This window comes from Esox lucius, chromosome 5 (assembly GCF_011004845.1).
Source record: "Esox lucius isolate fEsoLuc1 chromosome 5, fEsoLuc1.pri, whole genome shotgun sequence".
NCBI lineage: Eukaryota > Metazoa > Chordata > Actinopteri > Esociformes > Esocidae > Esox > Esox lucius.
Window position 1 is genome coordinate 32130679 of NC_047573.1, and position 18536 is coordinate 32149214.

General features: G+C 39.0%; 1 protein-coding gene across 2 annotated transcripts in view; it reads right to left on the reverse strand.

Annotated features, from left to right (window-relative positions):
- LOC105006184 (nucleolar transcription factor 1-A) overlaps positions 1-18536 on the reverse strand; it is a 31232-nt gene that overhangs the window by 11905 nt on the left and 791 nt on the right. The window contains exons 1-13 of one of the 2 annotated variants that reach the window (XM_020044714.2): positions 16468-16508; positions 16063-16238; positions 15778-15861; positions 14678-14833; positions 14477-14541; positions 14243-14366; positions 12307-12420; positions 8276-8385; positions 3818-3965; positions 3563-3604; positions 3276-3400; positions 1896-1961; positions 1523-1718 (exon numbers count right to left, since the gene is read on the reverse strand). In XM_020044714.2, coding sequence (XP_019900273.1) covers positions 1523-1718; positions 1896-1961; positions 3276-3400; positions 3563-3604; positions 3818-3965; positions 8276-8385; positions 12307-12420; positions 14243-14366; positions 14477-14541; positions 14678-14833; positions 15778-15861; positions 16063-16143 — 1311 coding nt within the window. In that variant the 5' untranslated portion in view covers positions 16144-16238; positions 16468-16508. Of the gene's footprint in view, positions 1-1522; positions 1719-1895; positions 1962-3275; positions 3401-3562; positions 3605-3817; positions 3966-8275; positions 8386-12306; positions 12421-14242; positions 14367-14476; positions 14542-14677; positions 14834-15777; positions 15862-16062; positions 16239-16467; positions 16509-18536 lie in introns of those variants that run through there. The other variant, XM_010864576.4, reaches the window with a different exon arrangement.

Genomic DNA, 18536 nt, shown 5'->3' on the forward strand with positions numbered 1-18536 from the left:
AAACTTTCGACCCTACTAGGGAGTGTTTCCTAGCCACTGTGCATCAACCCGTTGTTGCTTTCTCTTTGGGGTTTCAAGCTGGGTGTCTGTAAAAGCACTTTATGACTTTTGTGTTAAAGAACATAAAAAATTGTTCTGGGAACATTCTTGCAACATCAACATCATCCATTGCTTTATGGACCCTACTTTAAGTAATACACTATACTATGTACAGTCATGTGAAAAAGTACATATTGATATGTAATCTTCACAGATGAAGGTAACCTAATTTAATAAATAACACAAAGATATTTTTCAATCAAGTATTAATCAAAAAATCTACAGAAATGTAATTTCATAGTGAGGAAAAAGTAAGTACACTGCTACCATCATTAGTTGGTGTAATGTAACCATTTCTTCTGTTTATCAGTTACTTACCTTGACTGGGAAGATTTTTTGCAATCCTTTAAAGTACTGCTTTGACTGTGTCATGTTTGAGGGCATTCTTGCACACATGGCCTACTCCAAACCCCCTCAGCATTTTGAGTGGGATTGAGATCATGGCTTGGACTTGGCCATTCTACAACCCTCCATTTCTTCTCAAGAATTCTCTAGTACAATATGTTATTCATGATAGCAAGTTGGCCAGGCCCTGAGGCAGCAAAGCAGCCCTAAACCATAATGGCATCAACTCCATGCTTTAGGGTTGGTATGACTTTCTTCTTGTCTCTTACTGAGTGAGTGAATGACTGATTATCAATCCATTGTCAAATGGCATAGTGGTTAGATACATGGACTGCCACGTAAGCTAACAGCATTTGATCCTCGCCATGGACAAAAATTTGGCATTAGGTTTTTTCAGGATAGACAAATGTTTCCAGACCTCCAATGTAGGCCATGTGAATGGAGTTATCTTTCTGACTCATGCACTTTGATTGTGGAAACAGAGGCCTGTGGTTCCCTTTATGTGACCCTGAGGTTCTTAAAGATTTCTATGAACATCTTTCAGGTTAGCTATTGGGATGAAGTTGATGGGATGCCCTGTCCTATTTAGATTGCCAATGGTCTGGAACAGTGGAATTATGTACTTTAAATTGCTTGGAAATGACTTTGCAACTCCTTGCAGACTCATGGGCATCAACAATCTTTATTCTGGCGGACAGGGTGTTTGATCTCTGATCTAGGCATGATGCATTACCACACACCCATATGGTTAAGACCAATCCAGAACAAGTTTTCAATCTTTATGGAAAGTTGGACCCTTCTAAGTTACTCACTAATCATTTTTCAATCATTTGCATCTTATTCAGGTACATCTGACTCAAAATTTATTTTTTTGTTAAGGATAAAATTAAGGGGTGTGCTAACTTTTTCCGCATTAGGAAATTGCATTTCTGTTTATTTAAATAGTATAAATGATTTCAAAGTGATTGTTTTTGTGTAATTTGTTCAAGACAACTTTTGAGGGATGTACTTATTTTCTCACATGACTTACAGTGTAGGGTGCATTTTGACAAACAACCAGAGAAAGAATGGACTTTACGTTTAACCAGTTTTGAAGATCTACTTCTTGCTCCCCGGTCTGCTGTTGGGCCATACTGTGGTAGCGATCCTTTTCCTTCTTGGCCAGCTTCTTCCAAAGGCGGCTGACTAATTTCAAAATATTTTCGGTACTGAGATGGCTTGACCTGGCTCTCAGCTCTGCCAACTTCTCGCTGCAGAACACTGTGTAACCATTCCTGTTCAGGCAGGGCAGAAGAGTTAGAGGTCTGGGAGATGCTTTCTAAAGTTTGAGTCTGCGGTCACTGGGGAATAATCATGTTTTGGAGGGCAAATAAATTATTCTTGTTTTGATCCACCTGCACAGCATAAACACATCATATAGGAAAAACTTGGGTCAGAGCGAAAATACTCACAAAGATGGTTTGTCAGTAAGCGCCCTTTCCCCTCCTTTTTTGGCAACGAACTTTGAGGGCGGTAGACTGTAACCAAAGAATGGGGTGAATAATTACAGCACACAAAATGTAAGCCAGAAGTATCTTTACATTAACCCGTTTCCAAAAATGTTGTGACAAAGTGTAAAATGAAAAACAGAATGTAATGATGTGCAACTCATTTAAAACCTATATTCAATAGAAATTGGTACAAAGACAACATATTAAATGTTGAAACCGAGAAATTTTATTGTTTCATGAAAAACAAATGGCCACATTGAATTTGATGCCATTTAAAAAAAAAGCTGGGAAAGGGGCAACAAAAGGCTGGAAAAGTTGTGTAATGCTAAAAAGAAAACCCTGGTGGCCACAAAACTAATTAGGTCAATTGGCAACATGTTAGTAACATGATTGGGTATAAAAACAGCATTCTAGAAAAGATGAGTATTTCAGAAGTAAAGACGGGGAGGGGTTCACCACTCCGTGAAAGACTGCACAGGCAAATAATGCAACAATTTAAGAATAATATTTCTCAACATAAAATTGCAAAGGGTTTGGTGATCACATGTGGTACATAATATCAATGCCGGTTGTTATGGACATTTTGAACTAAGGTACATTTGAGAAATGTCTGTCTTTCTATTGCCTGGTATGTAAATCTTTACTTTTATTGTGACACACGTCTGTATAATATCAGAGCATCACTAGGTACTTTGACCAGCTGTTCTCCTCCCTAGACCAAGAAGGGTGTCAGTCATTTTGTTCCTCAGGAATGTGGTCCTTGGGGGGGAAGTAGGAGCAATTGGCTTCTTTAGGTAAACGCAACAGTAAACATTATGGCTGGAAGGATAAGGTGGGGGGACAGTCCGCCCTTTGGTTAAAACCTATGAGACACAAGACAGATGGGCAGCAACTTACCACACCCCTTTTTCCACTATAAGTACTGATGATTGTCATGTATAAAGTTAAAGACTCCTCGGATGATTATTTTGTAAGCATTTGCAAAAAAAAAAAATTATGCCAAGAGAATTTTGTCTCTGTACTTCCTCGTTCAAGAGTTCTGATCGATGGAATTGCCATCACACGGTAAAACAGCATGCCCCTGTCCCAACTTTTCTGAAACGTGTTGCTGGCATCAAATTCAAAATGTGAATATTCAATTCCAAAAACAATAACATTTCTCAATTTCAACATTTTATATGTTGCCTTCATACCCCTTTCAATTAAATATATGGATGAATGATTTTGGATGAATGATTTGCACATCATTGCATTCTGTTTTTACTTGCATTTTATGCAGCATCCCAAAAGTTTTGGAAAAAGGGTTGTATAACAACTTGGGTCACGGCCAGGCAAACTCACTCAGATGGCTTGCTGGACTTCCTTTCCAACTTTCTTTTCCTGCCTCTTTGGGTAGCCAAAGTGGAGGACTGCATGCTTTTCCTGTAATCCACTAAGAGGCGCTGCTGCTCTTTTTCTGACAAACTCTGATTGGGGGAAGACACACAACTGTTAGACCATGTTTCTGCCAGGTTTACAACATGTACACATGAAATAGTGTGTGCCTAACATGCTGACAGGTCAGAATAGTTCCTGCATATGATGTGGGTTTACACAGGATTTCTCAAAATACAAAGAAGATAACATACACACAAATACCGATTCATGTTGACCTCGAACTCCTTCTTCAACTAGAAAAATGTAAAAGCAAATAGTGCAACTGAGGTTAGACCATTAATGTTTCTAAACAACAAGACAATGAAACACTAGTTTCTAAATGGATTCCCACCTAACATGAAAATACTGAATAAAGAAAGCTTAACGGGACAATCATTTGTGGCTGTGAATGGTTTAACTAACTGTATTTCTGCACATTTACGCAAAAGAGGTGTTTGCAGACAAACCTTGTTACATCGTCTCTGGTAGTTTTCCTTTTCACTCAATGTCAGTGTTTTCCATTGCTGGGAGCAAACCACCATATACTGGTCCGCAGGGATTCCCTTTCCTTGTATGACACTTTTCTGCTCTTTACAGAAAAGATTGTAACCGTTCCTAAAACCACAAACACATAACTATAAACCAAAAGGCAGTTACAAGGCAGTTAAATGCCTTGCTAAGGGACAAAAGGACAGACGTTTCACCTTGCTGGTATGGGTATACTAGTAACCTTAAGGTTACTGCTTAGATGCTGTAACCACTAAGCTACCTCCTACCCCAAAGTAATGTACAGAAGCATTCACTAGTGTCATGTGTTTGGTAGTCATGAGATACTAGTTACAGTAACATTGTGGTAGTAACAGCACCCGTAATGACAGTAGTAAGAAGGGTTTTAATAGGATGTTTTATAGTGACCTACATAGTTTGTATGTGTGAACTTATTGTGGGTTATAGAGAGCTAGTACAGCAGGTATAGTTGTGGTAGTGGCAGTTGTAGTATTAGCAATACAGTGATTCATCTGCTGCACCTTAGATCAGCTACTAAACATCTTCAGATTAAAACACTAGCCACAAGAGATTAAAACTAATATAATTACCAAAAGGGTTAGAGATCACATCAAACTATCTTCTTATATTTAAGGGCTAATAAATAAAGCTGTCCTGCTACCAAAACTCTGTCTTAACCCCTACATGTAGATAAATGTATATGTACTATATAGACTGTGTAAAACAACTTTAAATTCCCATATATACTAAATATTTAGCCAGAAAAATACTATTCATGGGAATATGTCTTTTGTAAACATGCAAATGGTACCAGGGACCTGCCATTAAACAACAATTTGCATGAGATAACAAGCAAAATTTGTTACAGTGCTGTGGACAAATCCCACATGTACAGGTTTTTGTATAGTTTCAAATGCTGGAAGGGGAAGGGAGATTGGGCCATAGAGTAAACCATTTTAATGTTTATTTTTATCTGGAGCTCCATTCTCTTGAAAATCTACTTTAAATTCAAATTTGTAAATATATTCCTGATATTACCAGAAATTGCATCTCTGGTAACACCGTTTATTGACCATTGGTTTTGAGTCTGTTTGGATAGTGAGATGTTCTGGACTAATAATGAGCTACACTGTATTTTGGGAAAAACATTTATACAACCCTTGAACAATTAAATATTGATATAAAAGTCTCATTTTCCAATGTTGTTTTAACTGATTTGGAAAATTATCTAAGATTGTGAAAACATGGAAAACTAAATCTTAACAGCCTCTGTTACATATCAGTAATTGATCAGATATAATATAGACCGCCATTTATATTTTCCCTGTAATTTATCTACATTAGTCTATATATATATATATAGCGAATACATACTAATGTATGTATGTATATATATACTTTTTTTAATGCGTTTCTTGAATAGTAATAAATAGAAAAAGAGCACTTTCAGTTAAGATAATCCCTAGCTGTCGAATCAGCTTTTTTCTAAGTAGTTAAAGGGATAGTTTGACCAAAAATCATATTTGGTGACAGTCCCTTCACCCCGAGTTGTTCCTTCAGGCATTTAGTTATTTTTTAAAACAGCAGCTTTGTCCCAGTCTGTAATTAGCGTTATTAGCATTGTCCTAATTCATGAATGGAAATGGTTCGTACCGCTATCACAAAGCTGCATTGCAAGCGGTATATTACTCCAAAACACCTCAAATTATATTCAGTAATCTATAGCGGTAGCATCTATTTTTAAATACATGCCTTCTGTGTTTACAATTAAGCTTATCCTAGTCAGTACCTTTGCCTAAACCTTTTTGACATATGCACTTGTATTTTGCCTGCTAGTTTACATAGTTATGTACCTTATAGCTATATCTATAATATTCAATACTTCCACACATATAGTAACTTCTTATCATATTCTCCATCCTACTTAGTAAGAGCGAATGTCTCTTACTGACTGACTGACTACCCCTTGTTAAATAGTGTAGTGGTTAGAGAAGCGGACCTGTGAATTATAGATCCTGACTTCGTATCTCCTCGCAGGCTGCGTAAAATCTGGTAGATTTTACGCAGCCATGCATGCGTTTTGGGTCAGGATAGACAAACATTTGCTAGCTAAAACATAGGCTACAGTAGTTACGTTACAGTGAGCCTTAACTAAAACTGTATAAGGTTATATTGCAACTGATTCTGGCATGAAAAAGTTCATCTTCAGTCTCGCTAGAAATTGCTCAATTCTTATTATTATTCCTAAAAAGTTAGTAGGTACCAGTAAGGCTATTACAGGCTAATAAGCTGTTCAAACGGCCAGTGGCAGAAGCTAACAGTTCATAGACTATTTGTGGTGGAGGTAAACTTAGTAAGAAACGTTAGTCAGTTTAACTGTATCAATATCATTCACAAATGGCCAATTAGCTGTTAAACAGCCAGTGAGTGGCAAAAGAGGATTTGTTCATAGACAAAAGGCTATACTGGTGGTGTAGTGTTTAGTAATATATATGTATCATCCTTTCTCTCCCAGGCAAATAAAGTTTGACTGTCCGAGGCGAATATAGCTAGCGAATACTAACTTTGGTTTACTGTGATGTATACACTTACTCTTCCTGAAAGAACGCGTTTGATACCATTGTGAACAAAACTAACCGGTAAACACAGGAAGTAACCGTTTATATGAAATGAGAATTATATCACAAAAAAATATTTTGAAGAATACAACATCTTGTCATTTGAGGTTGGAGGGTTTTAGTGTAATTTTCCACTTGCAATGCGCTGCAGCTTTGCAATAGCGGTACGTACCGTTTCCATTCATGAATGTGTGATGCTAATAACGCTAATTACTGACTGAGAATAATGGATTGTCTTAAAGAAATGACTACGTGCATAAAGGAACAACTCCGGGTAAGGGGACTGTCAAACTATCCCTTTAACCTTAATAGCTCCAAAACTGTTGCTCAAAATGAGAATATGTTCTTAGTCATACTTAGCTTGTAAAAATGGGGTAAAAAAGTATGCAATCATAACAATAGTAATAATAATAAATAATAATTAAGTGAAAGAAAAACAATAGGGCATTACTAGGGGTGTAACGATCCATCTACTACATTGATGTATTGATTTATATTCCTATGATCCAACTACATCGATCTGTGCTCAGCAAGTTGGCCTTCCAGACGACATATATCGATCTAACATCGTTTTAAAATGTAATCAATTGATTGTATCGATACTAGGAAATAACCCATTGGATTTAAGCACGTCAGACTTTATAGGAATGTTTTTTCTTAGCACTTTTAATGATAAAGGCGATAAACGTTACTCGATTCAGTCTGCCTATACGTGACGTCATCGCCCCGGGCCAGCAGCAGCGCAAAAACAACAAAACAGCATGGCAGATGGCAGAGGAGAAGCCGACGAGCGAGAAATTATAAAGCCACCATTGCGGTCCAGTGTGTGGAAAGTGTTGGTTGCACTTCATTTTTGATATTAATACTGTATTTGTATTATTTCTATGTTGTTAAACAACAGCAAAAGTAGCAGGTAAACCTACTGTTAATTCAACCTGAAGAGATGTTGGTTGCACTTTATTTTTTATATTAATATAGTAGTAATTTTATGTTGAAAAACAACAGCAAAAGTAGCAGGTAAACCTACTGTTAATTCAACCTGAAGAGATGTTGGTTTGCATTTTATTTTTGATAGTAATATAGTAGTATTTTTATGTTGAAAAACAAAAGCACAAGTAGCAGGTAAACCTACTGTTGAAATGTTGGTTGCACTTACTGTACGTTTATTGAAAATGAATTGAATATTGAAAATGAGAGCAGCACATTTTAACTTCCTGTTAATTCAAGTGTTGGTTGCACTTTATTCAAATAAAATGTGAATGCATTTGCCATTAATTGTTGTTTACTTGTTTGTTTATATCCATAATTAATTGATACCCGATTCCCTTACAAGAAACAACAGGAATCTAGGAAACTTCACCTGCACTGTCCAGTATCCAGGTATTTATTTCAGTCAAACGGGTTGAATTTTTGGCTGAAAAGATACTGAATTGATTTCAAGTCACTGAATCGTTTCGGATCGTATCGTTCTTAATGAACCATTATGGGCCTTGAATCGTATTGACAACCACGAATCGTGATACGAATCGAATCGTGGTTAAAATGAATCGTTACACCCCTAGGCTTTACCAGTTTCTCTGCTGAATTATGTTTTTTTTAAGTATTTTAAAACCGATAAAGCTGTGCTTTGCTTACATTAAGCACTACCCATACAGATACTCTCGAAATATGCTCCCACTCCCAAAGGTAATGCTAATGTTTAACCCTGAAGCAGGCACAGTGTGCCAAACTACTGTTTACCAATACAATTATTGGGAGCATATTGGCCTTTATAGCAAAGGAATAGACCCAACAACCTACCATGGGGGTTTGTCAGGCTTGCCATCTGCCAAGTCCATCAGCAGTCTTTCACTCTTACGCAGAACAGGCTTTCGCTGGGACTTCGGACTCCCCTCACTCCCTGGGTCCTCCTGCAATGAGTGATGTTTAGGATCAAAACATAAATGCATCCTGAAATGTGGTGTTTTGGAACACTGTAATAGTGAACAAGGCTCAGACAGATGGTCTAGAGATGAGAATATTAACACATTTCCAATATTAACAGGTAAGACTGTTTTATAGTGTTTACTGGAGATGCATTGGCACAGCGGGACCATAGTTCGGTACATATCGCTTTTTGTGGGTACGGTAAACTGGTTTCGGTATGAATGATGTCAGCATGTTAGAAGTGTTTCCACTCGAGTAGCCAACAGTGGCAAAGCAATGCTTGCCGACTGTACATTGTTTACATCTCCTTACACTCTTCATCCCATTGAACCATTTTGTCAAAAAGAAATAGTGATGAAAACATTCGTCAAACACCAAATTTGTATTGCAGTCGATGAGACAATAACTTATTATATAAATCCAGAGAAGAAAATAACTATTTTTTTTTATTTTGGTTGACAAAAACAAGACTAAATTATAATTTTCTTTTGACAGATATCTAATATAACAACCATGATTGGATAAGAGGATTTTGGAAAGGGAGCTTTTAAGAAATTCAGTTTTATTTGTTTATATGCTATTATTGGTGGAAATTAAATGTCACGCCCAGGTCATTCCAGAATCTCCTCCGATTTTTCTCTAATCTGGTGGCAACGGATTGACTGTGTTCATTAAGGGTAATCCCTCAGCACAAACTAATGGTAGAAAAAAGGGCATACATTTGGAGGCACTTTAAATATCCCGTACTATAGACTCAAACAAGACGGAATACAACGTTTCCACCGGTGAATACAGCATTTGCAACCACAAGTTGACAGAAAAATACTACAAACATCAAAACTCATCTGAAAGCGCATCATACCAAATTCCCAATATACACGCATAGGTAAAATCAGTGGTGTGGTGACTGAATAAGTGGGTATACCCTAACTTGTCAACTAAAACATCTAAACTTTTTTGAATTTTCTGTTCCCCTTAATCTTACATTTCAAACTGATATTTCCATCCATGTTATTTAAACTACTCAAACAATAACGCGTGCCCTGTATGCATTATGCACAAGTTAATTACATTTTCCATGCTATGCACAACGCTGTGTTAAAATTGTAATATACACTCACCTAAAGTATTATTAGGAAAACCTGTTCAATGTCTCATTAATGCAATTATCTAATCAACCAATCACATGGCAGTTGCTTCAATGCATTTAGGGGTGTGGTCCTGGTCAAGACAATCTCCTGAACTCCAAACTGAATGTCAGAATGGGAAAGAAAGGTGATTTAAGCTATTTTGAGCGTGGCATGGTTGTTGGTGCCAGACGGGCCAGTCTGAGTATTTCACAATCTGCTCAGTTACTGGGATTTTCACGCACAACCATTTCTAGGGTTTACAAAGAATGGTGTGAAAAGGCAAAGCATCCAGTATGCGGCAGTCCTGTGGGCGAAAATGCCTTGTTGATGCTAGAGGTCAGAGGAGAATGGGCCGACTGATTCAAGCTGATAGAAGAGCAACTTTGACTGAAATAACCACTCGTTACAACCGAGGTATGCAGCAAAGCATTTGTGAAGCCACAACACGCACAACCTTGAGGCGGATAGGCTACAACTTGCACGAGCTCACCAAAACTGGACAGTTGAAGACTGGTCTGATGAGTCTCGATTTCTGTTGAGACATTCAGATGGTCAGAATTTGGCATAAACAGAATGAGAACATGGATCTCGCCTTGTTACCACTGTGCAGGCTGGTGGTGGTGTCATGGTGTGGGGGATGTTTTCTTGGCACATTTTAGGCCCCTTAGTGACAATTGGGCATCGTTTAAATGCCACGGCCTACCTGAGCATTGTTTCTGACCATGTCCATCCCTTTATGACCACCATGTACCCATCCTCTGATGGCTACTTCCAGCAGGATAATGCACCATGTCACAAAGCTCAAATCATTTCTAATTGGTTTCTTGAACATGACAATGAGTTCACTGTACTGAAATGGCCCCCACAGTCACCAGAACTCAACCCAATAGAGCATCTTTGGGATGTGGTGGAATGGGAGCATCATGCCCTGGATGTGCATCCCACAAATCTCCATCAACTGCAAGATGCTATCCTATCAATATGGGCCAACCTTTCTAAAGAATGCTTTCAGCACCTTGTTGAATCAATACCATGTAGAATTAAGGCAGTTCTGAAGGCGAAAGGGGGTCAAACACAGTATTAGTATGGTGTTCCTAATAATCCTTTAGGTGAGTGTATATGGAATTAAGGAGTATATACCCCGGTTCCAGCTGAAGAAAAACAACCCCAAAGCATGATGCTGCCACTACCATGTTTCACTCTGGGTATGGTGTTCTTTGGGTGATGTGCAGTGTTGTTCTTGAGCCAAACATATACCTTTTGGAATTATGGCCCAAAAGTTCATCCTTGGTTTCATCAGACTATAACACATTTTCCGACATGCTTTTGTGAGACTTGATGTTTGTTTCAGCCAGGCTTGGATGTTTTTCTTTGTAAGAAAAGGCTTCTGTCTTGCCACCCTACCCAATAGCCCATTCATATGAAGAATACGGGAGATTGTTGTCACATGTAGCACACAACCAGTACTTGCCAGAAATTCCTGCAGTTCCTTTAATGTTGCTGTAGGCCTCTTGGAAGCCTCCCTGACCAGTTGTGATTAGACAACACAGCAGACATTACTGTGGAGTAAACTTTGTCAGCCTTCAGGAGCCCCCTAACGACCTGGGGCCCCAAGCAGTTGCCTGTTCACAAGCTACGAGTCTGGTTCTGTGGATCTGAATCTACAATGTGCATGTTGTCTGCAGCGCAATAAACATGTTTTGGAATTTGTAGGGAAATGATCACGTGTGTAGTGAACCGTACGGGGAGATAACATACTGTGTATTGTTGTATCCCTACTGTTTACGTGGGGAGTCTTGAAAGGGAACAATCAAGAATATCTGACATTTGTCTACATACATAAATTGCTTGAAGTAATTGTTAGACTGTTAAGCTATTCAGCCAACTTTAACACTCAGGGAAAGTAGAATCAGACTTGTTCAGCATCAGAAGGTTAAAGACCCTCTGATGCTGCTTATGCAGTAAGTCTACAAGCCATCTATGGAGGAATTGTGAGAAAAAGCAAACCTGTGACTGACATTTCTGGGGCTGACCCCATTCAGAGGACTAGTGGATTGTTTGATCTGTAGGCTATTGGTCAATTAAGATTTTTTTAACAGAGCATTTGCATGGCAACATAAGATTCCTGCCTGTACTAGTCCATTGCTATAAGCATGGGGATGGCTTAATCTATCCCCCAAAAATGTGAGTGTTTCTGAAATTGTAAAAGGAAACATTATGTAAGAAAATGGTGCAACACTAATAAAACGTAATTTGCACTCGTTATGCACTCAAATCTCCTACTTAGAGAGAGCACGGTCGAGCTAGTGGGAGTGCAGATTCATCTGGTTGTTGCTCTCCCCCACTAATGTGATTTGATAAAACTGGAATTAATGATTGTCTATGTAAAAAATTTAAAATTCACAACAAAAATACAAAGTTGGGGAATCCAATTGATTTTGGTACATTTTGTGATAAATGTCTGTTGCTGGTTTTAAAGTTGATAGTTTCTAACATTACCTCCATGAAAAGCTCATGGGCTTAGGGGAAAAAGAAAAAAGGTGTTGATTAGACAGAGATCAGTCGAATCTTGGTCAACCAAATATATATATATTTTTTTTTTCTGTACTGTAGATAATCATTATTTCACAAAGTGCTATTAAATCACTTTAGAAGGAGGAAGAGCAATGTAACCCTCTTACGCCACAATCGCGGTCGCACGACCCAACTCTCCCTGAGAGAGTTGTGGTTGTTCCCAATTAATGGTGAATTATATAAAATTATATGAAAACTCACTTCGGCATATTCCTGCTCCAAAGAGAGCCTGATCCACTTGACTTTTTCCTTCTTGGACAGCTTGGACCAGCGCTTCTTACACTCTATACTCTGTCTGATAGAGTCTCTGCTGACCTGGGGAGACATGATGCAATGTCACTTACAGTGGGGCAAAAAAGTATGTAGTCAGCCACCAATTGTGCAAGTTCTCCCACTTAAAAAGATGAGAGAGGCCTGTAATTTTCATCATAGGTACACTTCAAATATGAGAGACAAAATGAGGGGGAAAAAATCCAGAAAAACACATTGTAGAATTTTTAATGAATTAATTGGTAAATTCCTCTGTAAAATAAGTATTTGGTCACCTACAAACAAGCAAGATTTCTGGCTCTCACAGACCTGTAACTTCTTTAAGAGGCTCCTCTGTCCTCCACTCGTTACCTGTATTAGTGGCACCTGTTTGAACTTGTTATCAGTATAAAAGACACCTGTCCACAACCTCAAACAGTCACACTCCAAACTCCACTATGGCCAAGACCAAAGAGCAGTCAAAGGACACCAGAAACAAAATTGTAGACCTGCACCAGGCTGGGAAGAATTCAACTGTGGGAGCCATTATAAGAAAATGGAAGACATACAAGACCACTGATAATCTCCCTCGATCCGGGGCTCCACGCAAGATCTCACCCCGTGGGGTGAAAAAGATCACAAGAACGGTGAGCAAAAATCCCAGAACCACACGGGGGGACCTAGTGAATGACCTGCAGAGAGCTGGGACCAAAGTAACAAAGGCTACCATCAGTAACACAGTACGCCGCCAGGGACTCAAATCCTGCAGTGCCAGACATGTCCCCTTGCTTAAGCCAGTACATGTCCAGGCCTGTCTGAGATTTGCTAGAGAGCATTTGGATGGTCCAGAAGAGGATTGGGAGAATGTCATATGGTCAGATGAAACCAAAATATAACTTTTTGGTAAAAACTTGTCATGTTTTGAGGAGAAAGAATGCTGAGTTGCATCCAAAGAACACCATACCTACTGTGAAGCATGGGGGTGGAAACATCATGCTTTGGGGCTGTTTCTCTGCAAAGAGACCAGGACGATTGATCCGTGTAAAGGAAAGAATGAATGGGGCCATGTATCGTGAGATTTTGAGTGAAAACCTCCTTCCCTCAGCAAGGGCATTGAAGATGAAACGTGGCTGGGTCTTTCAGCATGACAATGATCCCAAACACACCGCCTGGGCAATGAAGGGTCCTGGAGTGGCCTAGCCAGTCACCAGATCTCAACCCCATAGAAAATCATTGGAGGGAGTAGAAAGTCTGTGTTGCCCAGCGACAGTTCCAGAACATCACTGCTCTAGAGGAGATCTGCATGGAGCAATGGGCCAAAATACCAGCAACAGTGTGTGAAAACCTTGTGAAGACTTACAGAAAACCTTTGACCTCTGTCATTGCCAACAAAGGGTATATAACAAAGTATTGAGATTCACTTTTCTTATTGGCCAAATAATTAAATTCATTAAAAATCCTATAATTTTTTTCCCTCATTTTGTCCCTCATCATTGAAGTGTACCTATGATGACGATTACAGGCCTCTCATCTTTTTAAGTGGGAGAACTTGCACAATTGGTGGCTGACTAAATACTTTTTTGCCCCACTGTATGGTGCAGTTATTCTGTTTTTTTTGCCATATAGACTTAGAAATAGTAATAACATATATGAATAATGGCTAAATTAAATGAATTTATTGGAAGTGGGCAGCAATAACACAAGCAATTCACCTAATTAATAAAAATAGATACTGTGATTAAGAAAATCTGATTATCTGAACTCTACACCAGCATTTGCAGAACAACACTGCAATATTAAACCTCTAGCTAGCCTTGAAGGATTAGGTGTCCAAAAAGATAAGCCTTAGAAAGATGACAACAGATAGGAAGAGAGCCATGTCACTCACATCTGGGTTGGCTTGAAGGAACATCTTTCTCTCGTGGCGGTACCAGAGTCCTTGGGGTGTGAGGGGCCCTTTACCCTTTTTCAAACGGTCCCTCTGTACCTGCTTCACTCCAGAGTACTCATTACTGGAACAGTTTTGGTTCAGATCAGACTTCAGAAAGTCAAACATTATTATTAAATCAATGAAATCAGAAGTGCAAATGAATGCTCAATAGACTGCTAAATAATTTCTTACCTCAGTCTACTCTTAGCTTTTTCATAAATTTTTTGCTCTTTATGGAATTTCTCCATGTATTTTGCCTATTTAAAAATGGAAACCAAAAATTAACTGCAAGTTAGTCAATGTATCCAACTTAAATCAAAACAATAACAAATAAATCAACAGTGCTATGGCCACTGGGAGACATTATAAAAATCAATCCACACACCAACACACCTTCTCGGGCTCTGGGAGCTCTGTGTAGGCCTTCCTGATTAATGCAAAAAGCTCAGAGTTAGTCATCTCAGGATGCTTGTTCTTGAATGTTTTAAAATTCTCTTTGGAGAAGATGCTGTTTGGAGGGGTCGGCCTTTTGGGAATGTCTGGGTGTATCTGCAGAAAAGAGCAGAATGTTTTGCTAAATAAAGTGTCCTCACTTACAGTGGATATAAAAAGTCTATACACCCCTGTTAAAATGCCAGGTTCTTGTGATGTAAAATGAGACAAAGATAAATCATGTCAGAACCTTTTCCACCTTTAATGTGACCTATAACGTGAACAATTCAATTGAAAAACAAACTGAAGTCTTTGAGGGGGATTTTTTTTTAACTCACAATAACCTGGTTGCATTAGTGTGCACACCCTTAAACGAATTCTTTGTTGAAGCACCTTTTGATTTTATTACAGCACTCAGTCTTTTTGGGTAGGAGTCTAATAGCATGGCATATCTTGATGTGGCAATATTTGCCCACTCTTCTTTGCAAAAGTGCTCTAAATCTGTCAGATTGTGAGGACATCTACTGTGCAGAGCCCTCTTCAGATCACCCCACAGATGTTCAATTAATCAGAGTCACTTTAAATGATGGCAGGTGTGTAATGACTTGTATTTAACATGAGTTTGAATGTGATTGGTTAATTCTGAACAAAGCCACATCCCCAGTTATAAGAGGGTGTGCACACTTATGCAACCAGGTTATTGTAAGATTTTTATGTTTCATTTTTCCCCTTTGAAGATTTCAGTTTGTTTTTCAATTGAATTGTTCACATTATAGGTCACATTAAAAGTGGAAAAAGTTCTGACATGATTTATCTTTGTCTCATTCTTTTACATCAAAAAAACCTGCCATTTACACAGGGGTGTGTAGACTTTTTATAACCACTGTATGTCAACAGTAATGTAACTTGACAATAACTTTTGTATCCCAACTTCAGATTACAGTATTTTTCTTGAACCAATAGAATGTCAGAGCCAGTGCCTATAGCAGCTTCTAGGTAATTTTACAGGTTTACGATTAATGTTTAGATGGAGATGTGCAATAAATGGAGTTGACCCTCACCTTTGCGTTTTGGCACTGAAAAGGGTTTTCTAAGGCACATTCAGCTTCAGCGACCAGCTCTGCAAGAGAACGAATCTTGCGTATCTGAGAGAAAAATTTAATAATGAAAAACCTATATACAATAATTTTGATAGTAGCCGGGAAAAGAAATATGCATCTGGTTGGCTTCCTTATCATTTAATTGGATTCAGATCTATAAGTCTGTTTCACACCTTATGATCATCATTTGGCTATATGAAACGAACCTGGGAACAGGCTAGGGTTTGCAGGCCAATAGTCACTCACCTTTTGTGAGAGCTCCTTCCATTTCTTCTGACACATCTCTGGAGAATAGGGATGGAAAGCCACCTTGTCCCACGCCAGCATCCTTTCTCCTTTTGTGTATACACTCGTTATTATGGCTTTGGAGATGTTTTCTTTGATACCGTCCAGGAGCTTCTTCAGGTCCTCCCTACCCCAGGCTGCAACCAAAGGAAAAACATTCAGACAGAAGACTCGCTGGTGTAACGACTCGTCTTGGTGTAGTGTTGGAGGGAACCAGGCGCAGGCAGATATCACGTTCGTTGGTTTTATTAAACAACAAACAAACCAAACACGAACGGAAAACAATACTAATGACTGAATGAAATCAAAGTGCGCAACATGCGTCTTAACAATAAACATTCAAACAGTACATTAAACAACACTCACCGATTAACTAACAAACAGCAACAATGACAGTGACAGCAACAATGATCCACAATGTGGGGAGCAGAGGGGAAACATATATACACATACAAACGAGCTAGATTGGGACCTGGTGTGGAAGATGGGAAACATGTGACAGTCCGGGATGTGTTCGTGAGAATATGGGAACTTGTGGAAATATGGCACGGTGGCGCTGCTGCTCACCGCACCATGACAGCTGGTCAAATAAATGTCTACAGGACATAAAGAAGGCCAGACAAACTGATGACAAACTAGTCAGTCGGTCAAATAATGTTATTAAACAGACAATGGAACAGAGTGTCGTACAGTCACCTCCAAAATGATTGCCACCCTGTATAGGTAATAAATAATTACTGCATGAAATATACACCGATAACCCATAATATTATGACCACCTGCCTAATATTGTGTAGGTCCCCTTTTGCCACCAAAAAAGCCCTGACCTGTCGAGGCATGGACTCCACTAGACTTCTGAAGGTGTGCTGTGGTATCTGGCAGCAAGAGGTTAGCAGCAGATCCTCTAAGTCCTGTAAACTGTGAGGTGGGGCCTCCATGATATTGGACCTGTTTGTCTAGCACATCCCACAAATGCTCAATTGGATTGAGATCTGGGGAATTTGGAGGGCAAGTCAACACCTTGAACTCATTGTTGTGTTCTTAAAACCATTCCTGAAATGTTTTTGCTTTGTGGCAGGGCGCATTGCCCTGCTGAAAGAGTCCAAAGCCATCAGAGCATACTGTGCCATGAAAGGGTGCACATGGTCTGCAACAATGCTCAGGTAGGTGGTACGTGTCAAAGTAACATCCACATGAATGGCAGGACCCAAGGTTTCCCAGCAGAACATTGCCTAAAGCCTCACACTGCCTCCGCTGGCTTGCCTCCTTCCCATAATGCATCCTGGTGCCACGTGTTCTGCAGGTAAGCGACACACCTGGTCATCCAAGTGATGTAAAAGAAAATGTGATTAATCAGACCAGGTCATCATCTTCCATTGCTACGCCCATGACCCTGTCGCCGGTTCACCGCTTTTCCTTCCTTGGACTACTTTTGATAGGTACTGACCACTGCAGACCAGGAACACCCCACAAGGGCTTCAGTTTTGGAGATGCTGTGACCCAGTCATCTAGCCATCACAATTTAGCTCTTGTCAAATTTGCTCAGATCCTTACGCTTGCCCATTTTTCCTGCGTCTAACACATCAACTTTGAGGCCAGAATGTTCACTTGCAGCCTAATATATTCCACCCACTGACATGATAACGAGAATCAGTGTTATTCACTTCACCTGTCAGTGGTCATAACGTTATGGCTGATCAGTGTATATTATAGTTTAACATTATGCAATTATATAAATGTATATTAATACAAGTGAGAAAGAAAGATTTTAACCATTCATTAAAAGAAACAAAAACATCTCTTTACATCAAGTTGGCAATCTGATTGAGCTAGCAGTTTCACACTCAGTGAGGTACTCTGTGATACATGCACTGGGAAAGTGCATTCCCCAGAGAGACATGATTAAATTTACAGGTTTCCTATCACCCATAGGACTTCCCAGAACACAACCCTGAAGACATCCATTCCACTATTCCAGACAGCGTTAAGATGATTTGCATTGCTATTTGTGAGACCACCATGCACTGCCATTACACTGCCACACTGCCAACAAGATATAACCTCATAGATACAATCACACAGCTGAGTATTCTTTTACACTTGGGGCTCTGTATTTCAATAATTATCTGTTTCATCAAAAATAAGTTTCAAGTGGAGGATGCTTTATTTATTTATTTGTGTCACAGCTACACAGGACCAAGAAGACAAAGCTTTAAAATTTTAATTACAAATTTCTGCAGGTGTAGTTGCCCACAGGGAAGGAATTGTAACTTTACAGGGTTAGAGAAAGAGAAAACAGAACTTTACATTCCCTATAATAATGTCAAAATATTGAGGACCAAAGAACAATGTAGGAAACAACATAATTCTAAAAATATAGACATTCCTTAGTTTATGTTACAGTAACCATCTGGGGACTTGGAATTACTGTTAGA